The sequence below is a fragment of the Macaca nemestrina genome, chromosome 12 (assembly GCF_043159975.1).
Source record: "Macaca nemestrina isolate mMacNem1 chromosome 12, mMacNem.hap1, whole genome shotgun sequence".
In the NCBI taxonomy this organism is placed as follows: domain Eukaryota; kingdom Metazoa; phylum Chordata; class Mammalia; order Primates; family Cercopithecidae; genus Macaca; species Macaca nemestrina.
The window spans coordinates 34,199,651-34,222,020 of NC_092136.1; the positions used below are offsets into that span (position 1 = coordinate 34,199,651).

The following is a 22,370-nucleotide window of genomic DNA, read 5'->3' on the forward strand; positions in this document are numbered from 1 at the left end:
GCAGCTAGACACCACTGAAGTTAAAGGCAAACAAACAAATCTTAAAGCCCTACATAGCGCTTGCATATTAAAGCACCATCAAAACATGACGCCACTCAGTCAAAGCCCCTTCATAAGTCTCGAACATTTTTGTTATTTGCTCTCCAACATCACTTCTGTATTTCTCAAGGTTTCAGACCAATTTGACCCCATAAGTATAGCACTTTCCTGAGTTTTGTGAGACATCTAGAAATTATTTAACCTGAAGGAGTAGTATAAATCCCAGAATTTGTAGCCAGCTGGTCAGAAGTGAGAGTGGCATGGGGATTCCCAAACATGTGGCTGTTGTCTTAAGTAAAGACAGTTTTGTGGAGGATTGGACTGTACTCTTAACCTTGCAAACTACTTGCAGTGAATTCACACTTCCCAATTTCAAAACTTACTACAAGTAAAACTACAGCAATTCAAAGAGTGTGGTATTGGCATAAGGACAGGCATATAGACCCATGGAATAGAATTCAGAGTCCAGAAATAAACCAATACATCTGTGACCAATTGACTTTTGACAAAGGTGTCAAGACCATTCACTGGGAAAAGAATAGTGTCTTCAATCAGTGGTGCTGGTAGAACTGGATATCCACATGTAAAAGACTGAAGTTGGACCCATACTTCACACCATAAACGTGAATTAACTCAAAATGGACCAGCAATCTAAATAAAAGGGCAAAAACCATAAAACTCGTAAATAAACGTAGGTGCACATTTTCACGACTGTGGATCTGGCAATCAGTTCTTAGACATGATATCAAAAGTATGAGCAAAAACAATAAAAAAATAACTAAATTGGACTTCATTAATTTTGGAATTTTTGTGCACCAAAGGACATTATCAAGAAAGTGAAAAGACAAACCATAGAATGGAAAAAATATTTGCAAATTATCTATCTGAAAAGGGTTTAAACCTAGACTATATAAGGAACTCATGCTCAACAGCAAAAAACAATTCAATTAAAAAATTGGCAAAGGACTTGAATCAATGTTTTCCCGAAGAAGTTATACAAATGGCAACAAGCACATGAAAAGACACTCAGTAGGGAAATGCAAGTCAAAATTACAATGAAGTACTACTTCACACGTATTGGGATGGCTATAATAAAACACACACACACAAACACACACACACACAGAGAGAGAGAGAATAACAAGTGTTGTTGAGGATGTAAAGAAAGTGGAAGGAACCCTCACACATAGCTTGTGGAAATGGAAAATGGTGCAGCTACTTTGGAAAACAATTTGATGAGTCCTCCAAAAGAAAAACACAGAATTACCACATGGCCCTGTAATCCCACTCCTAGATATTTAGGCAAAAAAATTAAAAACAGGTACTCAAACAAGTATATGTACATGCATGTTTATAGCAACACTACACATAATAGCCAAAAGCCAAATGTCCATGAATGTTCATGAAGTCAAATGTCCTACGACTGTAGGAACAGATGGTAGTATATACATACAATGGAATGTTATTCAGCTATGAAAAGGAATGAAGTACTGATAATGCTACAGTATGAGTGAACCTCGAAAACATGCTCAGTGAAAGAAGCCAGACATAAAAGGTAACATATTGTATGATTCCATTTATTTGAAACATCCAGAGTGAATGAATCCACAGAGACAGAATGCAGATTGGTGTTTGTCATGGCCTGAGGGAAAAGGAGACTAGGGAGAGGCTGCTTAATGTATAAGTGGTTTTACTTTGGAATGATGGAAATGTTTTGGAACTGTATAGAGGTAGTGGTTGCACATTTTAAATCTACTAAATGCCACTGAGCTCTTCACTTTAAAATGGTCGATTTTATATTATGTGAATTTCACCTCCATAAATTATTTAAAAAAAAAGACAAATGGAGCAGAATTGATTTGCCCCACTTGTTCCAGCCAAGGTCACCCTAGCTCAGCTGACAGCCAGCTGATTCCAAGACATGTGAGCAAGCCCAGCCAAGACCAGCAGAACCACCCTGTTAATTTGCAGACTCATGAGCTAAGTGAATGCTTATTGTTTTATGCCACTGAGTTTTGTGGTGGTTTGTTGTGCAACATTACTGTGGCAATACGTACCAAATATAGTAAGCTATTTGTACTTCTTAAATGTTATCACATAATCTTTATTCACTGTTTAGACAGCTAAAATCTATTCCTAAATCTTAATCCTTGGTATTGTCAGAGTAATCTCCCTAAATATCCCTCATTTTTTTTGTTGTTGTTCAAAATCTTACATTTCAGGAGAATCTGTACATTCTCGATTTTCACATTCAAGAAACTTCACTATGTGATCTTGCTCAGTCATCCGACTTAATCACCCACAACTCACAAGTACCCAACATGGACCTTTAGTTGTAGCTAGATCAGTCTTTTTAATGTTCCAGACAGTTCAGTGACACGTGGGATGCCCAGCTTCCCTACCATACTTTATGCTATTTTCTGCCCACTTGGAATAATCTTCCAATTCTCCATCTATTCAAAGTTCAGTGAATTGTGTCAATTAGGATATATTATATTATTTTATGGTAACAAATGACTCTACAACTTTTAGTGTATTATTTTGCCCTATAACTTTCAGTGGCTTATACAAATGTATTATTTTTCACTCATGCTACATGTTGGTGTGGGTTGACTGCAGCCCAACATGACTGCATGTCAAAGCAAGTCACATGCCGTCTTCTTAATTCAACAGTGTGAGGATGTCTGACCCTTCTAAGGGGAAGAGCATTTCAAGTGACACATCTAAACCTGACATGAATAAGGTGGGAAGTGTACTTTTCCTTCAGGGAGGGGCAGCAAATACTTTGAATAATAATGGAATACACTGTATTCATTATACATTATACACTCTTTTCTAAAATTGGTATTAGTTATATATTGCTGCCTGACAAATTGTCCCAAAATTTAGCAGCTTAAAGAAAAAAAACACATACTATTTCTCAATTTTTGTGGGTCAGGAATTCAGGCATGGCTTAGGTGGGCTCTCTGAGTTTTTTACAAGGAAGGTCAGCCTGCAAAGTTTTAAAATATTATTTACATCCTACTTTATTTATTTTGTTTACTAATACCTTCTTTTCATAACCTCTTTTGATTTTTTTCTGTATCATAAACCATAAAATTGTTTATATAGTATTTCTGTTTTGTGTATTGTACTTATTTCTTTAACTAAAGAGAACTTTTTGTCTTTTACTTTTAAAAAAATCTCCAAAACTCTCCTAATATCTATGATGGAACTGGGCATATCATAGGTCCTCAAAAATATTAATATTCAAATAAATAATTATTAAACATAGTCTATGTTATAGTGCCTAAAACATAGTAAGAGATGAAAATACTTTTAAGTGAATGAATTAATTAGGATTCCAAAATATCTTTGTTGAATTAAATTTGCAATGAATTACTCACTATTAACTGCTTTTTGTTGGTAGTTTTCATGCGTAGTGTTTCACTGACCACTCTGAGTAGTATTTTGCTACATTCAATAGGACTTTAAAAGCTAGAAGATTCTCATTTTTGATACTCGATGTAATATAAGACAAATGAAAATGACTATTTTTTTTTCAATATCTGCTCCAGAACAGTGTTGTTGATTGATTTACTTTTGATTTCAGCATCAGAAGGGCCTTTGGTGATCACCAAAATCTCACTTTGTTCATTAATCTCCTCTAAATTGTCTGCAACAAGTGTCCGTCACTTGTTGCAGACAATTTAGTCACTTGTCCGTCACTGCTTGTTCCATTTCTGACAGCTATACTTTCTCTAAAAAATCTCTTTCTCTAAAAAAAAGTATTTTTCTCTAAAAAAAGTATTTTTCTCTAAAAAATACTTTCTCTAAAAAATCTGTTTTATATCTAATGGAAATCTGTTCTTTTAAATATTTATCATTGGTCCTGAAATTAATTCCTAGTTTGTGATTGCCTTTCATATATTTGAATATGTTTCATTTAAGTGTTTTGAGGTTAGATATCCCTAGTCTCTTCAACTATTTGTCTGGCTCCTCATCATCCTGCTCACTCTTCTCTGTTCTATCTAGTTATTTCAGTATTCCTCTTTGTGGGGCCCTAAATTATACACAATTTTCCAGGTCAATCAATGGTGAGTAAAACAGCCCTACCCTCTCTTTTTTTCCAGGTCATTATGTTACCTAAAATTGCATTATTATTCCTATTAGACACATCATATAATTGATCTATATTGAACTTGCAGCCAATGAAAGCCCCCAAATTTATTCTCATAATTTGCTTTTAAGCTGCTTCTTTCTTATCTTGTACTTGTACTGCTAGTTGTTTAGATGTGAGAACAGAACTTTACATATGAATTCCTACTAAACTTCTACCTCTAAGGTTTTTATTTAGTAGTTTAGCCTGTCCAGATCTTTCAGATATTTAATCTGTCACCTAAGAATTTAAATTTAGTAAGAATACCAACTTTACCCTGTTCAAGTTATTATAAAAATGTTGACTGGGCTGTGATTAGGGCAGAGATTTACAGTATGCTAATAGTCCTGCTTCAGATTGTATTAATCCTCCAAGAATATGGTTATTTAGTGGAGTCTGCAAGCTCACTTATCTCTTAGACATAAGTCTTTTAATTTTATCATTCTACTAACACTATTTTAAAAATGATTTCATTCTTTCATAGCTTGCATACTGAACCAATACTTTAATTGTATCATGGTCTGAATGGCATTCATGATTTGATTTCTTTGTTCCCAACTTCTCTATCTTTACTTCATGTAATTTTTAAGCCAAATCCTTGCTTTTTCAAAATCCTTAAGTATTACTGACTCCTTCCACTCTTCACTCAAATCACTTTGTTTCTGTTTCTCAAACACTCTCCTTCTTGCCCCAGTACCTTATCACATGTTTCCTCAGCTTGGATTTTCTCTCACCATATCCTCTTGGCAGGCTATTGCCTACTCATGTTAAGGTCTTTATTTAAATATTACTTCTGAGAAACTTTCCTGACACTCTCTTGCTCCCATTCCCCTTCCCTATCTCGTCTAGGGTGGTGTATTTCTTATTGTTATCCATAGAAACAGAACCTGTTTATAGTCGCTCTCTCTCTCTCTGTCTCTGTTTGTCTCTGTTTCTCTCTCAATTTGTTTTAAGGAATTGGTTCATGTGATTATGGAAGCTGAGAAGACTCAAGCTCTATAGTTGGCAAGCTGGAGATCCAGTAGAATCTATGCATAGTTAGTTACAATCCGAGTTACTCAACCTTTTTGTTCTATTAGGGCCCTCATTTGATTGAATGAGGCCCACTGACGTTAAAGAGGCCAATCTTCTTTACTTAGTCTACTGATTCAAATATTTATCTTATCCAAATGCTTAAACATCCTCACAGACACACTCAGAATAATGTTCAGCCAAATGTCTGGGTACCTTGTGATCCCATCAAGTTGGCGCATAAAAGTAGCCTTTACAGATGGGCATCCCTCTTACATTCATAGCACCCTGTGTATGGTAATTATTACAACTGCAATTAATAAAACTTCTTGGAGAGTTATTTGTTTAATGTCTGTCTTTCATCTAGACTGTAAACTACATGAGGGTGAAGATTTTATAAACTTCTCTGTATTCCCATGTTCAGCATAGAGCTAAATAATATAGTAGATATTGTAAAATAGTATAAAAATTAGGGGACTGGGCATGGTGGCTCACACCTGTAATCCCAGCATTTTGGGAGGCCAAGGTGGATGGATCACAAGGTTAAGAGATTGAGACCATCCTGGCCAACATGGTGAAACCCCATGTCTGCTAAAAATACAAAAATTAGCTGGGCATGGTGGTGCGCACCTGTAATCCCAGCTACTTGGGAGGCTGAGACAGGAGAATCGCTTGAACCCAGGAGGTGGAGGTTGCAGTGAGCTGAGATTGTGCCACTGCACTCCAGCCTGGCGACAGAGCGAGACTCTGTCTCAAAAAAAATTAGGGATGCTGCCTAACATAAGTGGAAAATTCAGGCAATGAGAGAGGGTCTAGGTGTAGTCAAAATGCTTCCTCCTCCTTGGATGCTCTAAAAATGCCTAGTACTATTCTTGTACATCTAGCACTGCTCCTGTTCTGCCAAATGTGGAATTCTGCAATAGTTCTGACAGTTGAGGCTCCAGGAACAGCATTACTAATGAAAATTTATATCTAACGGAAATCTACTCTTTCAGAGGGTTTAGGGGGCTTTAGGGGTTTGGGGGGTGACTCAAAATGATATAAACTGCAGCCTACAGTCAAGCCCCAGGCAGAGAGATGTGTATGTGTGTGTGTGTGTGTGTGTGTGTGTGTGTGTGTGTGTGTAAAGATTCCTTTTATAACTTTCTTCAGGAAATAAATTGTGAGCCAAGGCAGCATCCACTCATAACTTTTTTTTTTTGCCTTGTTTTGGATACTAAGTAATATAATTCTCTTTGACTTTTAAATAGAATCATTTAAAAACAAGCAATCATGAATTCTAAATAGAGGACTTAAATAGGAGGTTTGTAAACATTACATGATCTCCTACCTTGTCTCCTACAGATACACCCATTTATCTGGGAAGGGGCATACAGATTTGGCAGTACCTTTCTTAAAGACAATAGATGGTAGCCACAGTGTATTGTGACCTATTTCCCACTGGAAGAAATATTGTTTATATGTTGGTGTAGGAAATCTCAAGCTCCATGTAGGGAGCTCGAATCTCTCTCCATACAAGAATCTCTCTCTCTGTTCATTAAATATTTTTTTAGTAGTCAGTGATCCCATGTTGGGTCCTAATGATTACTGTATGTTTTCCTGAGGGTTCACAAACCGTTTTATAATCTGTTCTACAACTTTTTAGGGAATTAACATTAGGCTTATAGATAAAGTTTCTTCTTTAAATTTAAGTGTATTTGCCTCTCTTCAGTCCTTGAGTTCCTTAGAATTTACCTTTACTTTTCAAATTTTAGGAAATGTAAAAATTTAGGTCTCTTGCTGAAGAAGGGTGCCAAGTGCTGGCAGTAATTAATCAGTCCCTAAATCTCTCTAGGGCAAGACTTGGTGTATACAAAGGCAGCCAGTTAAGAGCCTGTTGTCTCAGAAAGATGCTGCTCAGGAAGTCTTCATTCCTTGGAATTGTGGTCTCTTTGACTTTGCCTTGGTTCCAGGATTTCTTAGACATGGTCCTCAGGGTCTTCTAGTAACTTCGTCTACCCATGTTGCTTATATCAAAAACAGAATGTGGTTAAGTAACCACTGATTTATATTTTTACTATTGATCTACAGAGGTTGTCAAGAATGTTGCTAAGGCTTGAGTTTTGAAAGTATTTTAGTGGCAGTTGGTGATCTCCCATTATATAACTGGATCACTGTCATCTTTTATTAAATATGTGAAGGCAGAATTGTGCAATCTGAACATTCACAAAGTAGTCTAATCTATCTGTCGACTCTTTAATCTTTGTCAGAAATTCCCTGTTGAAATCTTTAAAACATAGGCTCTCTTTTATATTCATGAAGATATAATCATCACTCCTAGTTTTTGTTGGGGTAAACTTGTTTTAGTCATTCATGTAATTTTTAAACCAAATCCTTGCTTTTTCAAAATCCTTGTTTGTCTTTCTGTCTTCTGGTTTTTATGTCTCTTATTTTTCAGCCTTAGAACTCTAAAGTCAAAACTCCTATTCTGACTCTAATGACTTGTCCATGATCCCAGAAGTTTATTATAAAATATATTGTAATAAGTATAATTGCCAATGAAAACAGCCTAATTGCTACTACCTGTTATAAAACAATGTCTTACGTAGCTCTCAGCATTTCAAAGTTATGTAAAAGAACACGACTCAGCAGAGATTCTCTTTCTCCTAAGAGTTTTTAGGAGAATAAATCATAGACAAAAATATGTAAAAACACTAATTATAGAAGATTCTGTCTTTGTGAAACAAAGGTGGAGAAATAAATGTCAAAGGGAATCCTCCAGTTTTGTTGCTGAAATGATTAAGGCTTTTTTTAGTCTATCACATTTAAAGTATAAATCTCTCATGACATATTTATTTACATCTTAAATAAATCATTAAAATATAAGTAATATGTTGACTTAGTATTTACATTCAAGGGCACCAAACTGTTTTACCCACATTGGCTGACTTCTAAGTCTGTCTGAATTAGGTATGTTTGTTCTGGGTGTTATTATTATTACTACTTTGAGTTTTAAAAGAAGGAAATAAAAGAACAAAAAGGTTAACTACATCTTTAGATTTGTATGAATGTGACCATACAATGTAACAGTGGAATTTCAAGACATTTTACAATTAGCTTGCTTTTGAATATTATTTACATATGTAAGTGCTTTGTGTAATTGATTTTATTCCTAAGTTTTACTGTGTTTTCTATTACTTATTTTCTGACTGAGTCAAAATTTAATTTGTGCCTAATTTAATACCATGTGGGTTAAACTTTTTGGGATAGTAATATAAATACAAATACTCTGAAGTAATAAAAATGTCAGTTATTAGATCAAGTAATTATATAATGACATTTCTGAAGACCATTGCTTCTATTTTGTGTTAGATTTATTTGTTGAGTTCTGTGCATTATACTTCCTAAAACTAAGATAATACTTGAAGTTTTTGTACAGAGCTTTAAAGTTTACAATACCACGTCATGCATATTCAATTTTATGTATTGGTATAGGCCATGGCCACATAAAAATTGGCTAGGTGTAGTTAATTCTCAATATTTCTTTAAGTAATCTTAAATTGCATGTATACCAAACCAATTATTTTACATTACTACTAAATGTCAAATATTTTAGATGTCCAAGAAATTGCGTTCACAAAATCCTTGTATTTTCAAAGACACACACACTATTATTTTTGTTGAAGGGAAAAGAAAGATCAGACAATAGAATCCCAGCTTATTTCTACTTGTATAAATCAAGTCATTTAAATAAATGAATTGTGTATGGTGACCTGTTCTACCAATGTGCTACTGGGGATGTATGAAAAAAAGATGTGCATGGTGGTGGAAGTAGAAAGAGGCATAAAGCGTATTGGAAAACTACCAAATGTCCCCTGCAAATGGGCCCTATTCAGAATCAGTAAGCGTATGATGAGTGAAGTGGTTTTGAATATCGCCTTTAGATTCCATGCTGTTACAAGGCCAGCCCTGAACATGGCAACTCTTATTTCCACACACAGTACCTCTTCACTCTCAATTTAACCCCCAAATCTGATGAACCCATTACTCCATACTTGATTTCATGGAACAAGGAGTAGATATAGTTACAAATGATCAATCACAAGCCGTGAACCAAAGCAGCAAGGCATTAACAATTCACACCATTTCGGTCCACTTGCTCAAGCAGAAGATGTGCCAGCATATTTAATGCACAGCTACTTCGTTCAGTTTAAGAAAAAAACATGACTCAGGCTGCATTTTCGAAATGGAGAGGACTTTCTAAGATTTCATACCTCCTAAGCCTTAATGTCAACATTCATCCACACATGAGTAATTAAAATAACCAAGTGTCCTATAAAGGTCATAATGTCCAAATTAAATTTTACTCAGGTAAAAACAATATGACCTATGAAATTCTTCCCTTCAATGCATCACTATTCTGTTTGATCCTATCATACAAATCAATGTCTCTTACAGCAGTATTATAACACTGTAGACCCCACAGGCAATATGCCGTCAGTTTAATAGGATCACTGAAAAACTAAAGCAGCTGTGAAAGATTGCTCTAAGTATAGCAATCGTGTGCTTGTCATTTTGTTCAGTGGAGGAAAAATCCAAATTTGGGTAGGCATCCGTATTTAAGAAAACGACTGCTAGATCTTTTCTCATAAGTACCTTAGGGACAATAAGATTTGACATATAGCATGTAAACAAAAGTACACAGCAGCTGTTAGTTTAGTTTTGTTTGGATAAAAATACACTGATATAAATCAAGCAACACAGGAGACAGTGTGTTCTCCATCATTCAATCTTCCCTGCAGACCATGCTTTTGAATGGTGTCTAATGGTTGCTGTGGGACCAGGAGCTTTCCAGCTATTACCCAAAGCTGGGTAAGGAACATTAAAATACACACATACCTTGGCACTAGCTCAAACTCCCTGCAGTCATACTTCCTGGAATGGGAAGCAGTCGCATCTAAGTATCTTTTAAGAATTTACTTTGTTTTGACCAAAGAAGACTTTTTAGGTCAACTTCATTTAAAAAAAAAAAAAAATGCCAGTTGGACTGGTTGAACTGGTGGGAAATTTCCAAATGCCTTGGTGTATTTCTAAATGATATCTTGTTAGCAATAGTCAAGTATTTTAGAAGTTGGACCTGCAGCTTGCTGCCAAAGAGTATATAGAAGTTTCTTTATAGGTAACTATACTCTGGGCAGTGTGCTTTTCTTTCATAGTCTTATATACTCTGACTGAAATGTGAAAATTACAATATTATGTAAATTATGGTTATGGATATTTAATTGTCATGACTTTTAATTTTTTTGTAAGCAAGTTATTAAAGCCTTTGATTATTCCCTGTGCTTCCTGAAATGCTATTAATAAAAAATCCTGATCTTTGTAGCTTTCCATATTAGATTGAAATGCAGTATGCAAAGTAGCCCTTTCAATGTAGGATGTTGCTTTTGGAGAGGGATATATATTCCCTAGGTATAGATCATGACAGAATATTCCAGTCTAAATCTGATAGACAAATTTGATTAGCTTTGTGGTTTCTCTTTAGAGGGATTTTTGGTTCCTTGTCATGTACTTCCTCCATTATGTATCCCAAATAAGTTCACGCTTCTTATCAGTGATGAAATAGTTTTAATATAAGATCCTCTTGAAGACTGAACACTTTATTTTCTTATTTAACATTTGAACTCGTTTTTGGGGTTCTTAGAAGAAATTACCTTTTTTATTTAAAATAGTTATTTTGACCTTAATCTAATATTATTACTCTGCATTTAAATTTTATTATGTGCCTTTTTCTATAGAAGCATGATTTATGACAAGGTAGGATAAAGTATGTAAGGGTTTTCCAAGGACTTCTAAAAAATACCCATCTCTGGCCTTCTGTCTAGTTAATGCTTCCTTCCCAAATCTTATGGCTTTCTTTTTATATTTATTTTCCTCCTTAGTCTTCATAATCATATAAGGAAAATTAAAATAAAAACAGTTGCACACATCCTAAATATGCTTTGAAATTCAGGAATATTCATGTTTATTTAACAAATTTGGATCAAATTTTTTTAAGTTATAGAAAGTTACAGTTTCTAAATGATCGTAGATAGTTATAGTTATGTTCTTAAAACTTACCCAGAAGACTGTCTACAGTGTATCTGCAGTAACAACATTTATTCATCTGGTAGACATTTGTTGAGCACTGCTTTCACCGAACTAAAAAATACGGCTTCAAACTCCAGAAGGTTTCAGGATTTACTGGGGGATGAAGGTGGGAGGGGAGAAGATATGAACTAATACAAATTGATAAGAAAAAAGAAACAAAAAACAACAACAACAAAAAAGAGAGAATGCTATGGGAGGCATAGAGAAGGGAGCAATTAATTCCACCTAAATCATTTAGGATATTTTGCCAGAGGTGGTAACATTTGATATGAGCCTTGAAGGATAAGAATATATTAATAGGTGGGAAAAGAGGGGAGAAAATGGGAAAGGAATGAAACAGTGTGAGTGAGAAAGGTGTCAGTTGATAATTATGAAATTAATATAGCTACTAGTTTTGTTTATATAATCTGTTTACCCATGATGCTCACTACCAGCTCTGTCCAGTTAAGTTACTCTTTTTGGTCACATGAGTTATCAACAGCCTCCGTCTTAGCGCCAAACTCATTGAAATGATTGGATTAATTTTCATTTTGCCATATAATCATAACTTGAGATGAAACAAAAGGAATAAAAAGTAATAATCCACATAGCTTTTCATCTTTCCAGGGGTGGAAATGATCCCAGTGAAATGATTCCATTTGACTGATATATGCATAATTGCTAAATTTAAGGGATGATCAACTTCCAAACCATTTAATATGAAATGTTGAGGGCTAGCTTAATGAAAATACAGAAAAGAGAAGTTCTTACCACAATCATGCGAACAGGAGAAACTAGGTAGAACACCTGTAATACAGGCCTTTCGCATAAGAAGAAATGTTTATGTGTTGTTATGCACACAAATATTAAAAGACCACAGGATAACCTTCTTGAATGAGGCAATATTTCTACGTAATAGTTTGAAGACAGAGAAGCACATGGTTGGAAGGACACAAAAATAATAAGGGAAAAAGGGAACTCTACATAAAAGAGAAGAAAACCATTGGTTAAGAGTACTTATGAGCTATGATTTGGTATAGAATATTAGGAATATCCACTAAAACACTTAAATAACTAATTCACATCCATGTTAAAATCTATGGTTGAGGTTAAAAAGTCAAGCGACTTCTTTTTTTTAAAAATCAATTATTCAATAATATTTTAAAAGTACATTTTAGGCCAAGGCTCCTTTTTAAATGGGCAGTTCTTTAATTCTAACTGCTTAATAAATATTATTATTTTTTAGTATAACATAGGCTGATTTATATATCCTTTTAAAGTACTTAGGCGTATCATTTTCTTATGTTTTCTGTACCTTCCTAGTTAGTGGAAACATTGTTTGTTCTTGGAGTGTGCTTTGTCTTCCTTTTCAAGAAGATCATCAAAGTTACTAGTTTGCAGCTTCCAAAAAGAAAGAGCCTTCTAATCCCTAGTTCAGAGGCTAACCTTTATTAGTGCTCTCGTGGTTATAATGAGGACCCTGCTTCCAGCAGGGAGATTCTGGAATACTGAACAGATTATTCAACAAGTTCAGAGCAGATTCTGAAGTCCCTTATAAAACCTGCTTGTGAATACTGCTTTCTTTGCTTTGCTGTTTCTGGTTTCCATAGTATTCCTAATTACATAAATCATGTGGAACATGGGAGCTGTTTTCCATCCAGTATCAATTCTGACACTGCTTATGCTGTGGTATAGTTTTAATTTTTTTTCTAAGCTGTATTTTTTTCCTAAAATTCTTATGGACAGTGTAAACTTTGAAAAACCTAGAATTTTTGTTGATAGATCTAGTAAGTGCTTTTTTTGGAGTCCCTTGGGCTGACATAAAGAATTTGAAAGTTATTTTGTGACAAGCATAGATAGAGAATCTGATAAAATTTTCTCGTGTTTAAATTCAAGATTAACTCTAGGGTGTAAATCATTCAAGCTTATCATCTACTGCTCAATTTATTAAATTTTATTTCAACTTAGTATCTATTTATGTCGTGCCTTTCAGTGTTCAAAAAGTATGGCAGGTTCAATGAGTATACCAATTAAAGGTGTATGAATTAAAATCTAATGCATAGTAATATATGAATGTGTAGCAATAAACTAAAAGCACTGATAATTCTTAAGCTAGGTTTCTTTTGAAAAAAATTGTAATCAAGATTGATTTATATTTTACATTTTTTAAAGGTTGAAGAGTTATAATTCTGAATATAAGCTCATTTATCTTTTAATTTGTATTGCTTTTATGATATTTATGATCTTATATTTTTTTAAGTTTGAGGTGTTTGTTATGATAAGACTTAGAAAAGCAATTACTCTAAGAGAGTATAAAAATGGGGTTGATAGATGAATTTCAGGAATTAGTTTCTCAAGCTAAATAAGTGAATTTTATGCATACATCTAAGAAGATGTTTCAGCAGTCATTGGCTCATAATTTCCTCCTAACTTTATTTATACTATATTAGTAGCAAAATCTTGAACCCCGTTTTCAACATTCTCCTTAGTGTTGAACATATTAGACAGACTATATATTATGCTTTGCTAGAGAGTTGTGGAACTTAGTGCCATGAAATGCATAACTTTTTTACCAAGAGCAAAATTTAGCAGAATACCAGTAGCAAAGGCCATTTGCATAACTCAGCCTCTCAGCAGCTCAGCTGAACCTAATTGTAATTCAATTTCCAGATTGCTATGCCAGGCCTCTTTGCATAAAATATGCAACATATAACATAACTAACAGCATGACCTATTTTCTTTGCCGGACCTATTTTCTTTGTCGGTGATCTATTTAATTCCTTTTTCTAGCAGAAATATGTATCAGAATAAGGTAGCCAATACATATAGTTATTATGTATGTTTAAGTTTGTGTCACATGTATATACTTAAATAATGACCAAATACAGAAAAATATTTACTTTTTGTGGATTCCCAAGTGTGCCATTTTATTTCTTGATTTCTGGCTTTTCAGAGGAAAATTAAATCTTGAAAAATGTTAGCTAGCTGCCGTGTTATTGGACTGTTTTACACTAGAAAGACTTTATAAGCTAATCGTGTGAAAAAGTGTATGAACATGTTTGTCAACTCCTTGTGGATGTTGCAGTACATACCCATAAGTAAATATCTTTTATCTGTTTACAAAACGCGTTGTGGAATAGCATTCCTAAATCCTTGACTGTTTCATATTCCAGAAACTGAAAAAAGAAAGGTATGATAAACTGCTTGCTTAAAATTCTCCCTGCTATTTTTAAACAGTCTTGCCTTCCTGTTGTATGGGTTACTTAAGGAATGCAACAAAAATCTTCAAATAGGATGGCTTATAAAGGTGTGGATTATATTTTAATGAATAATTTCCAGATGTGATGTTTTAGGTATATAGACTCCTCTACAAGAAGCTATATACAGAAACAACATGGATCTTACAATTTTATCAGGACAATGCAAGTAGATTTCAGCAAGGTTGGTTCCAACTCATCTGTGATAAATGAGAAGATAAGGCAATCAGTGCACACCATGACACTCTGTGCAGCTAGTTAGGCACACTTCAGAACTACTCAGGTGTGCTCACAAAGCTTATGAGTCTTGCATGGGGGGTGTCTCAATATAAATACATCCTTCATGGTGGCCACTAGTAACGCAGGAATTGCCTCTCTAAGACTTAACCCAGGTCAGATATAAATAATAGATGTTAAGAGTTAGCTCTGGTATTGGGGCTGTGTTCCAGGCAGTGTATTTCGGTTGGGTTGGGTCAAAAGAATTTTTTTCCCTTCTTTTCTCGAATAGTTCCTCTGCTTGAAAAATGCCTGCAAAATTCCATCACACCTTTGCGGGGACCACTTTGGGTCTCTAAGGGAGAAGGTTTCAGCCCCTCAGGAGCTAAGATGTACATCCAAGGAGTTCTTTTGGCCCTGTACCAACGATTAAAGTCTACAAAAAAATATTATAAACAGGTGAGTCATCCCTCTTTAAAAATTGCTTTATTATATGTTTTAAAAATGTGCTTGGTTGTATAGAGGCAATGATTGGCATTGTGTCATAAAAGAACTGTGACATGTATTTTGTGAGCTCAGTGCCTGTTAGGGAGCCAAAAATGCTGCTTCTGTAATCTCAAAGCCAACAATAATGGAGCTAATTGTGTCTGTCTTTTGGTATAAGATGTCATATGTCTCATCTTTTCTTGCAGCGCATACTGGGCAAAGTGAAGGCAACTTCTTACATGGAAATTCTATAAACTATTACTTTAAGAAAATAAATAGCTCCTAAGTCATTTGAAGGTTTAAATGTTTAGCATTCTATTTTTTTCCAGCATAAAATCAGATTTATGGGGGTTAGAATACAACAAATCACATTCTGAAAAATGGAATCGCGAATCAACTTCATGTCAAGAGTAACTTACTTCATTTATCCTTATTTAACTTCTCTGTTTCAGGAGTCAAAAGTATACAAACAGAGTTAGTTTATTTGAATCAGGTTAAACTGGATTTTGTCCTTTAATTCCTGTGTATTTATTTCATATTTGTATGTGTGTGTGTAAAGGGTGATATTTTTATAATCATGTATAGGGACTTTTGATTTATCTTAAAGTATGATTCACATTTGTAAAGCAGAATTACGAAGCCATTTATAACCTAAAAATGAAATTGCCACATTTAAAAAATCCTCTTTGTACTTGGTTTTAAGAATTGAAGCACATATTTTTACCAAGCTAAATAAGGACTGGGTTTTACATTTTGAACTGGGAGGTTCCAGTTTAGAACTGGGCTCATTATCTGAGACCACAGACTGCTGAAAAATGAATATTTTGAAAGCATCATGCTATTATTCTCTGCTTGCAGAGAGGAAGGGGAGGTGGGAATGGGCTGTCAGTCTTAGTGTTCACACAGCACCTCCTGCTGTAGAGTTTGGAAAAGAACAACTTGTATTGACTTTGGAAGAAAGTGTTGTACTAAGGTATCCAGAATTAGCAAAAAACATCTTCCCACGAAACTTCGCAAAATGTGTTTGGTTTGCCTCGTTAATTTCAGCAGATCCAGAAACAGGGTTAATAATTATAATAGATAAGGCTATTCGTAATAATACAATGAAAGAAATAAAAATCCAAACTAATGTTCTCTATTAAGCCATTATATATAGAAACCAGTATAAAATATTTTATTGCATTTAGATTAAATTATTTTAGTTGTAATATTTACGTTTTAAGATATAATGATATTGTAAAATGGATCATGATGAATTGCATTACAATAATTTATTTGAAATTATGTGGTTTGATTCCACTTACTGAAAATTAAAATTATTTAATGTTAGAAGAAATAATGAGACAATTCTCCAATTCAAGAAAAGCACTGTTTAAATAAAATCTAAAGACAAATTTAAACATTTTCTAAGTTTTATTTCAAGTAAGGGTGTTAGAAATAAGAAACGTCCCGGAAAGTAATGGCATGTTTTTCTTACACTGTCTTAAACATGTAAAATTTAAATAAGTATAAATTGCTATACTAGATTTAAAAGAGCTCTGTGCATTGTAAGAAAAAAATACTTTCAGAATTACTTAGTGCTTTAATTAAAAAATTTCTTTATGATTCAAAATAGATGAAAAACATATTTTATTAAATATTAAATTATGAACAAAATTTAACCTTTCAGTGTCTCTGTAATTGTCTGTTTGGGAAATCTGTAAAGATTTCAACATTATATGAATTTAAGAATATTTTGAAACCTATGCTCTCTGCCATTTCTCCTAAAGCTTTTTTCTTCCATTAAGTTGTAATTCAGAGCTTTCCATTCAGCAGTTTTAATATGATACTTAAGTTTTATTTTGAAATATAAAAATGAAGAAAAATAAGCAGAAATTTGCTCATTATGCATTTTTATGTAAATTTCCGTTGCTTTAGATGTGCTCTATTTTATGTATGCTTGAGGTTTTCTTCTTTTGTAGTGTTATACCAAGACTTAATTTAAAATTATTTGAATGTTTAGAGAATTCACTATAGTGATATCCTTATCAGCCCATCAATGCTTAGGTGTTAAGCCTGACAATATCTTTATTTGTGAGTGGGATTTCTTAGCAAATATCCTTCTGAAGCATTAATGAACTTTGTTTGAACTACACTTACTTCATTTGACCTTTGGTATAGCCTTTTCTATTTAGTTTTATATAAGATTGTGTTAAAGAATCTTTAGATAGGTGAAATGGAGTTAGGTGATGATTCCTATTTCCTTAACAAATTAAAGTTTATAAATCATATGATTAGATTTTTCTTGATATTATTTCAATTTATTTCACTTTTGAGATCACATATAAAAACAACAATATTGTCTTGATGTCTGTCAAAATATAAGCTTTAAATTTTGTCATTCCCAAAGGAAATTTCTTTTAATAAATCGCGATAATATAGCTTTAAAAGAAAAGTCAGGGCGACTGGTTTTATGTTTACGAACTTACTCATTTTTCAGTTTTTAACTTTAGCTTGGCTGTTATAGCATGCAACTGAATTAAGCACACTACATTAGGGTGGTCTTAAATATATACTGATTCGTGTGTGTTAAAATGAAATATTATATTTAGAACAGCATAAAGTCACTTAGTCTTACATTTATCACATTTATTTCCTTAAAAGTGGAAACATCTTAGAAATTGCTTGGAGCTAAGCAGAATCTATTTAATTGGTAATCTTTGCAATTGCATAAACGCATTCCTAGGAAATGTAGTTAACACTTTCAGTGACAGGGCCTGTTCCATCTCATTAGCATTCTTGTTATGTAGTGGTGCTGTTGGTGGGGGTGTTGAAGTAGGAATGCCATTGTGTCGAGTTCTAGTGTTTGGGGACAAACACTGCTGTGGAAGGAACGTGTGAAAAGGCCACAGTCCTGTCAGTGAATGAGGAAGGCTGTGCTTTCTGTGTGCTTCAAGCAGGGAAGCTGTCATTCATAGGCCTAACACAGCTAAGCAGAGGCCAAAACACAAGGCTGCACTACCTTTTAAAATGATATTAGTGATTTTTAAATATGATCTTCTTTATTTATGATCCTACATAGAGCTTTTAGTTGCTGTCAGTAAACAAAATATGGTAGTCTGTTCAGAAACACTGTAAAGATGCATAAATGTGTATGGAACTGTGCCAGGCAGCTATACAAATAATGACTCAGAATGGCTGATGGGCAGTGTTAAGTACAAATGTGATTTTTGAGAAACATTCATTTCTGAAAATGTCTTCACAAGTTTGAATTTTTCCCCAAACCAACAAAATTCCTGGAGACTTTTACAAAAGAATGTATAGCACTTTTTTTTTAAATACAATTTTTGAAAACGCTTATAAACTTTCAGTTTTAATCATGTAAAGCTGTTCACAGTATGACCTAACAGTTCTTATAGATTGCATAGTTATTTTTGAAATTCAGAGAGAAAAAAAGGGAAATGAGTATCTAACTATAATATGATAAGCACCATCTTAATTAGAAAGAGAGTCATAGCCCCTGATTTTGTTAAGCCATGAAAAAATGCATCTGTGAATTTATGAAATTTTAAGAAATTTTTAATTCTACTCCTAGTTTTTAGCACTTCGGAATAAAATGATTAAGTTTGAGATTAAATTTTAGCTGATTTGATTACTTAAAGCAAAATAAATAAACCAAAGTATTCTCCAGTATTTCTTAAATTCTTGGGGTATTTTCTAAACTTTGATAGTGTATTGAAAAACACTGCAATTTCTATTTATGTCTGAAGTTGCGGGAAAATGTTTTATTTCTGTAATTTTAATTTAGAAATGTGTATTTGAGCTATTTCTAGTAAATCATTACTTAATAAAGTTTGTTGAGGATTATATAATTTTTGGCCTGTGTGATTTAAATTTAAATTTTTTTGCATGTATGTAGTCTCTTTTGTTTATTAATTTAAGCAAGTTAACTTTTTTGGATGCTGTTATATATGCTATATGTAAAAGTTCTATATTTGGAGTATTGTGTTTAGCGATCACAGGTACTGAATTTCTATTTCAAAAATTAGGTTTTACTTTTTAAATTATAACAATATTGCAGATTTATTTTGTGGGCATATTATTTGATGAGGAAATAACCATCTAGCTTCAGTATATATTGTTTTTGCAGTTTAAAATTGAAATGTATTTTGTTAATATACTAAAACTAAGCTCTATCAAAGCACTTAAATTTTGTTTAAAAAAATTGTGTAAGTAAATGTTGGCTCACTTTATCCACACTTTCAATAAGTTTGGTAATTAGGTATCAACCAACAGTATAATATAATTATATCCAGAATTGATTCAGCTCAAAATATGCTTGAATTACATTTATTATTGACAAAATTTGTTTATTGCATAAAGTATTTAAAAAGGAATCTTAGTATTTTAATTTTTCAAAAAAAAGTGCTTAAAGTTAGTCTTTTCAGATCCTGTGTCAATTAAAATAATTTATTGGTTCTACATTATTGAATGAATAGCTATTTCTATTTTTTTTTCTGTATATACTTTAAAAATTGAGCTGTTTCTTTGACTTAGTCTTTCTGTGAGAACACTTAAAATATTTCAATATTTAAAAAACTTCTTAATTATCCTTTGAAATCTTGGAACAAAATCTATAATATATAAACACAATGTACATGAAAATAGCGTGACAGTCATTTTGAGATGAAAACTACTTCTGAAGGTTCTGATAAGTAATTTTTTTTAGAATATTAGGTTGTTTGTAGATTTGAGTGATTGTTGATTTTTTTTTCCTGAAACCAAGCTGCATTCTAGTTACTTGAAGTATTTTAAGAACCTTAAACTTGTGTCTCTTTCTAAGTGTCATGCTTTGAGCAGGCCTAACATCAGTTAAATGAAGTGAAAATTGCATTCTTGTCTTGATAGAGATGAAAATGGATTTCTGGTCATGAAATAGATGTAGTTGTCACTTTTTAAAAAAGGTGTCAGCAGTTTGCTTCAGTGAGTAAGGTGCCAATTCAGTATGGCAGTAAACTTGTGATCTGAGCAATCAATAAAATGCTTCAATAACTTCTGCTTCATTACACTTATAATAAGAGGCTATAGATCCATGGCACATAAAATGTTGATAAAGAGGATATGTGGGGATCGACTGCGACAATTTTCTCAAAAGTACAGTAAGTGCAATATTGCCATCTAGAGTTTGTGCATAGGTAATTATTACAGAGAGGGGGGAAGCGACAGTGAAATAAAATAAGAAGTGATATTGAAATACTGTTTATTTTCCATCATTTATCCATGACACATTTATCTTCATGGAACGTTTCATTTGACTTGTCATAAAGCTGTTTGTTTAGGTCAGGAGAAAATTTTGAAATCTATATTTTTCTCTAATTCTTTTAGAATTATACTACCAAGTGTCAAATATGTATCTCTAGCTCAAAATTGAACTTTTTATCATGAAAACTATTTATTAAATAACTCACTTTGGAAAAAAATAGAGGTTTTTCTTTTTTACATGGTAATTCAGTTCTACAAAACCAGAGAGCTTTATTGACATCTCAGTTGGGTGTCTTTCAATTAGAAAAATTATCTTTATTAATGGTAAACGTCCTTCAGAGAGTAAGGGCCAACTTACGTTTCAAATGGTATTTTAAAATAAATATTTTTTTACTTAAAAACTGCATCTCATGAAGGAAAGATAGACTTTTCTGCTTATGCAATTCTGAACATTTTCATGAAAAGTGAATTCCATTTGGGGATCATCTAGGAATATGTCTCCATCTTTATCAACACATTAAAAATATTAGTTATCACCTTACTTTTCTTGATTAATTAAAAAGTATTTAAATTGTTTCATTTTATAATACTTTTTGAATGAACTAATATGGAAACATTTAAAAATCATTTATCCTCTGTACTTGTGACTGAATAGAAAATTTTATAAAAATCTGAATTTAAGTGTTTTAATTATAATACAGATAAAGTAAACTTAATATGGATATAGATGGACTTAACAAGGAAAGTTGTGTTTTTTCTCACTCAACTCTCCCTTCACAGAATATGGACCATTTTTCTAAGTTTATAGAGCTAGGCCTTTAGGTTTCCCTGAGATGAGTAATTTGGCATTAATATATTATTAATGCATTTTTTCTAATACACTGTTGATGTATTTGGTTTTTATGTCTGTGTGTGAATGACTTCCATAATTGTAAAAAATGGAAATGATTATAACATAAATTTATTTTCATTTTCTGACCAAAAATTTATTCTCAGACATCCTAATGTTATATCCCCACTTATATTTAAGATAATTCTTTAGTTAGATGAAGATACCCTTCTTTAGTTAGATGAAGATATCCTATGTTGAAATTTCTAATCATATTGGGTAGAAATATTGCATTTTAAAATCTCCAAATAAAGATAGAATTGTCCAGGCAAAGTACTTGAAAGTAGACCTGACAAATGCTCTTTAAATTACTCAACCACCTACAGGTATTATTGCCTATGACTCTTTTGAAATGAGAATAAATTTTATAGAGTTACAGCAGCAAAGTGAAAGAGTGTGTTTGATAGATTCCCTGAACAGTTTCAACACCCACAGGTATTATTTGTAAGAAAACAATCATGCCGAGTCTTCAGCTGGTTAGAGAGGGCATAGCATTCTATCTTCACCTGACATCCTATCTGTTCCGTCAACATCCTGGGCCCCCTGCCTTCTGCCCCCTCCTCCCAAAACAATAATGCTCACTGAGAGGTTTGTGTGAATGGACAAGAATATGAATGTTTTTTTCCTTGAAGAACTAAAACGGTATTGAATGCACATTCTTAGTGGGAGGAAAACCAACTCTCTTGAGGATTGACTAGTATTTTCTATTTACTATTCAAATGGATCATTGTTGTCAATGATTGCTAGTTAAGATCTTTGGTTGTTGAGAAGTCTGACTAATGATTGATAAAGCAATTGTAAACATGTTGGGAATCATTGCTTTGCTTTATTTTATTCAGAGACATATATAGTGGCTTCCTCTCACTTCTTGTTAGTAGCGTTAGTTTGAGTAAACATCAATCTTACAAAAAACTTCTAATTTTCAAATAATATAATTCATTCTTTGCTCTTATTTTATATGTTGCAAACGGTATGAATTAATATAACA

General features: G+C 33.1%; 1 protein-coding gene across 13 annotated transcripts in view; it reads left to right on the forward strand.

The window, feature by feature from the left end:
* Positions 1-22,370, forward strand: part of LOC105471497 (doublecortin domain containing 1) — a 503,306-nt gene that overhangs the window by 105,642 nt on the left and 375,294 nt on the right. For all 13 annotated transcript variants that reach the window (XR_011610715.1, XM_011723979.3, XM_071074912.1 and 10 more), the window contains one exon: positions 15,059-15,225. Coding sequence is in view for 12 of the 13 variants with exons in the window: in XM_011723979.3 (XP_011722281.2) it covers positions 15,059-15,225 (167 nt within the window). In the remaining variant the exon portion in view is untranslated. The remainder of the gene's footprint in view (positions 1-15,058; positions 15,226-22,370) is intronic.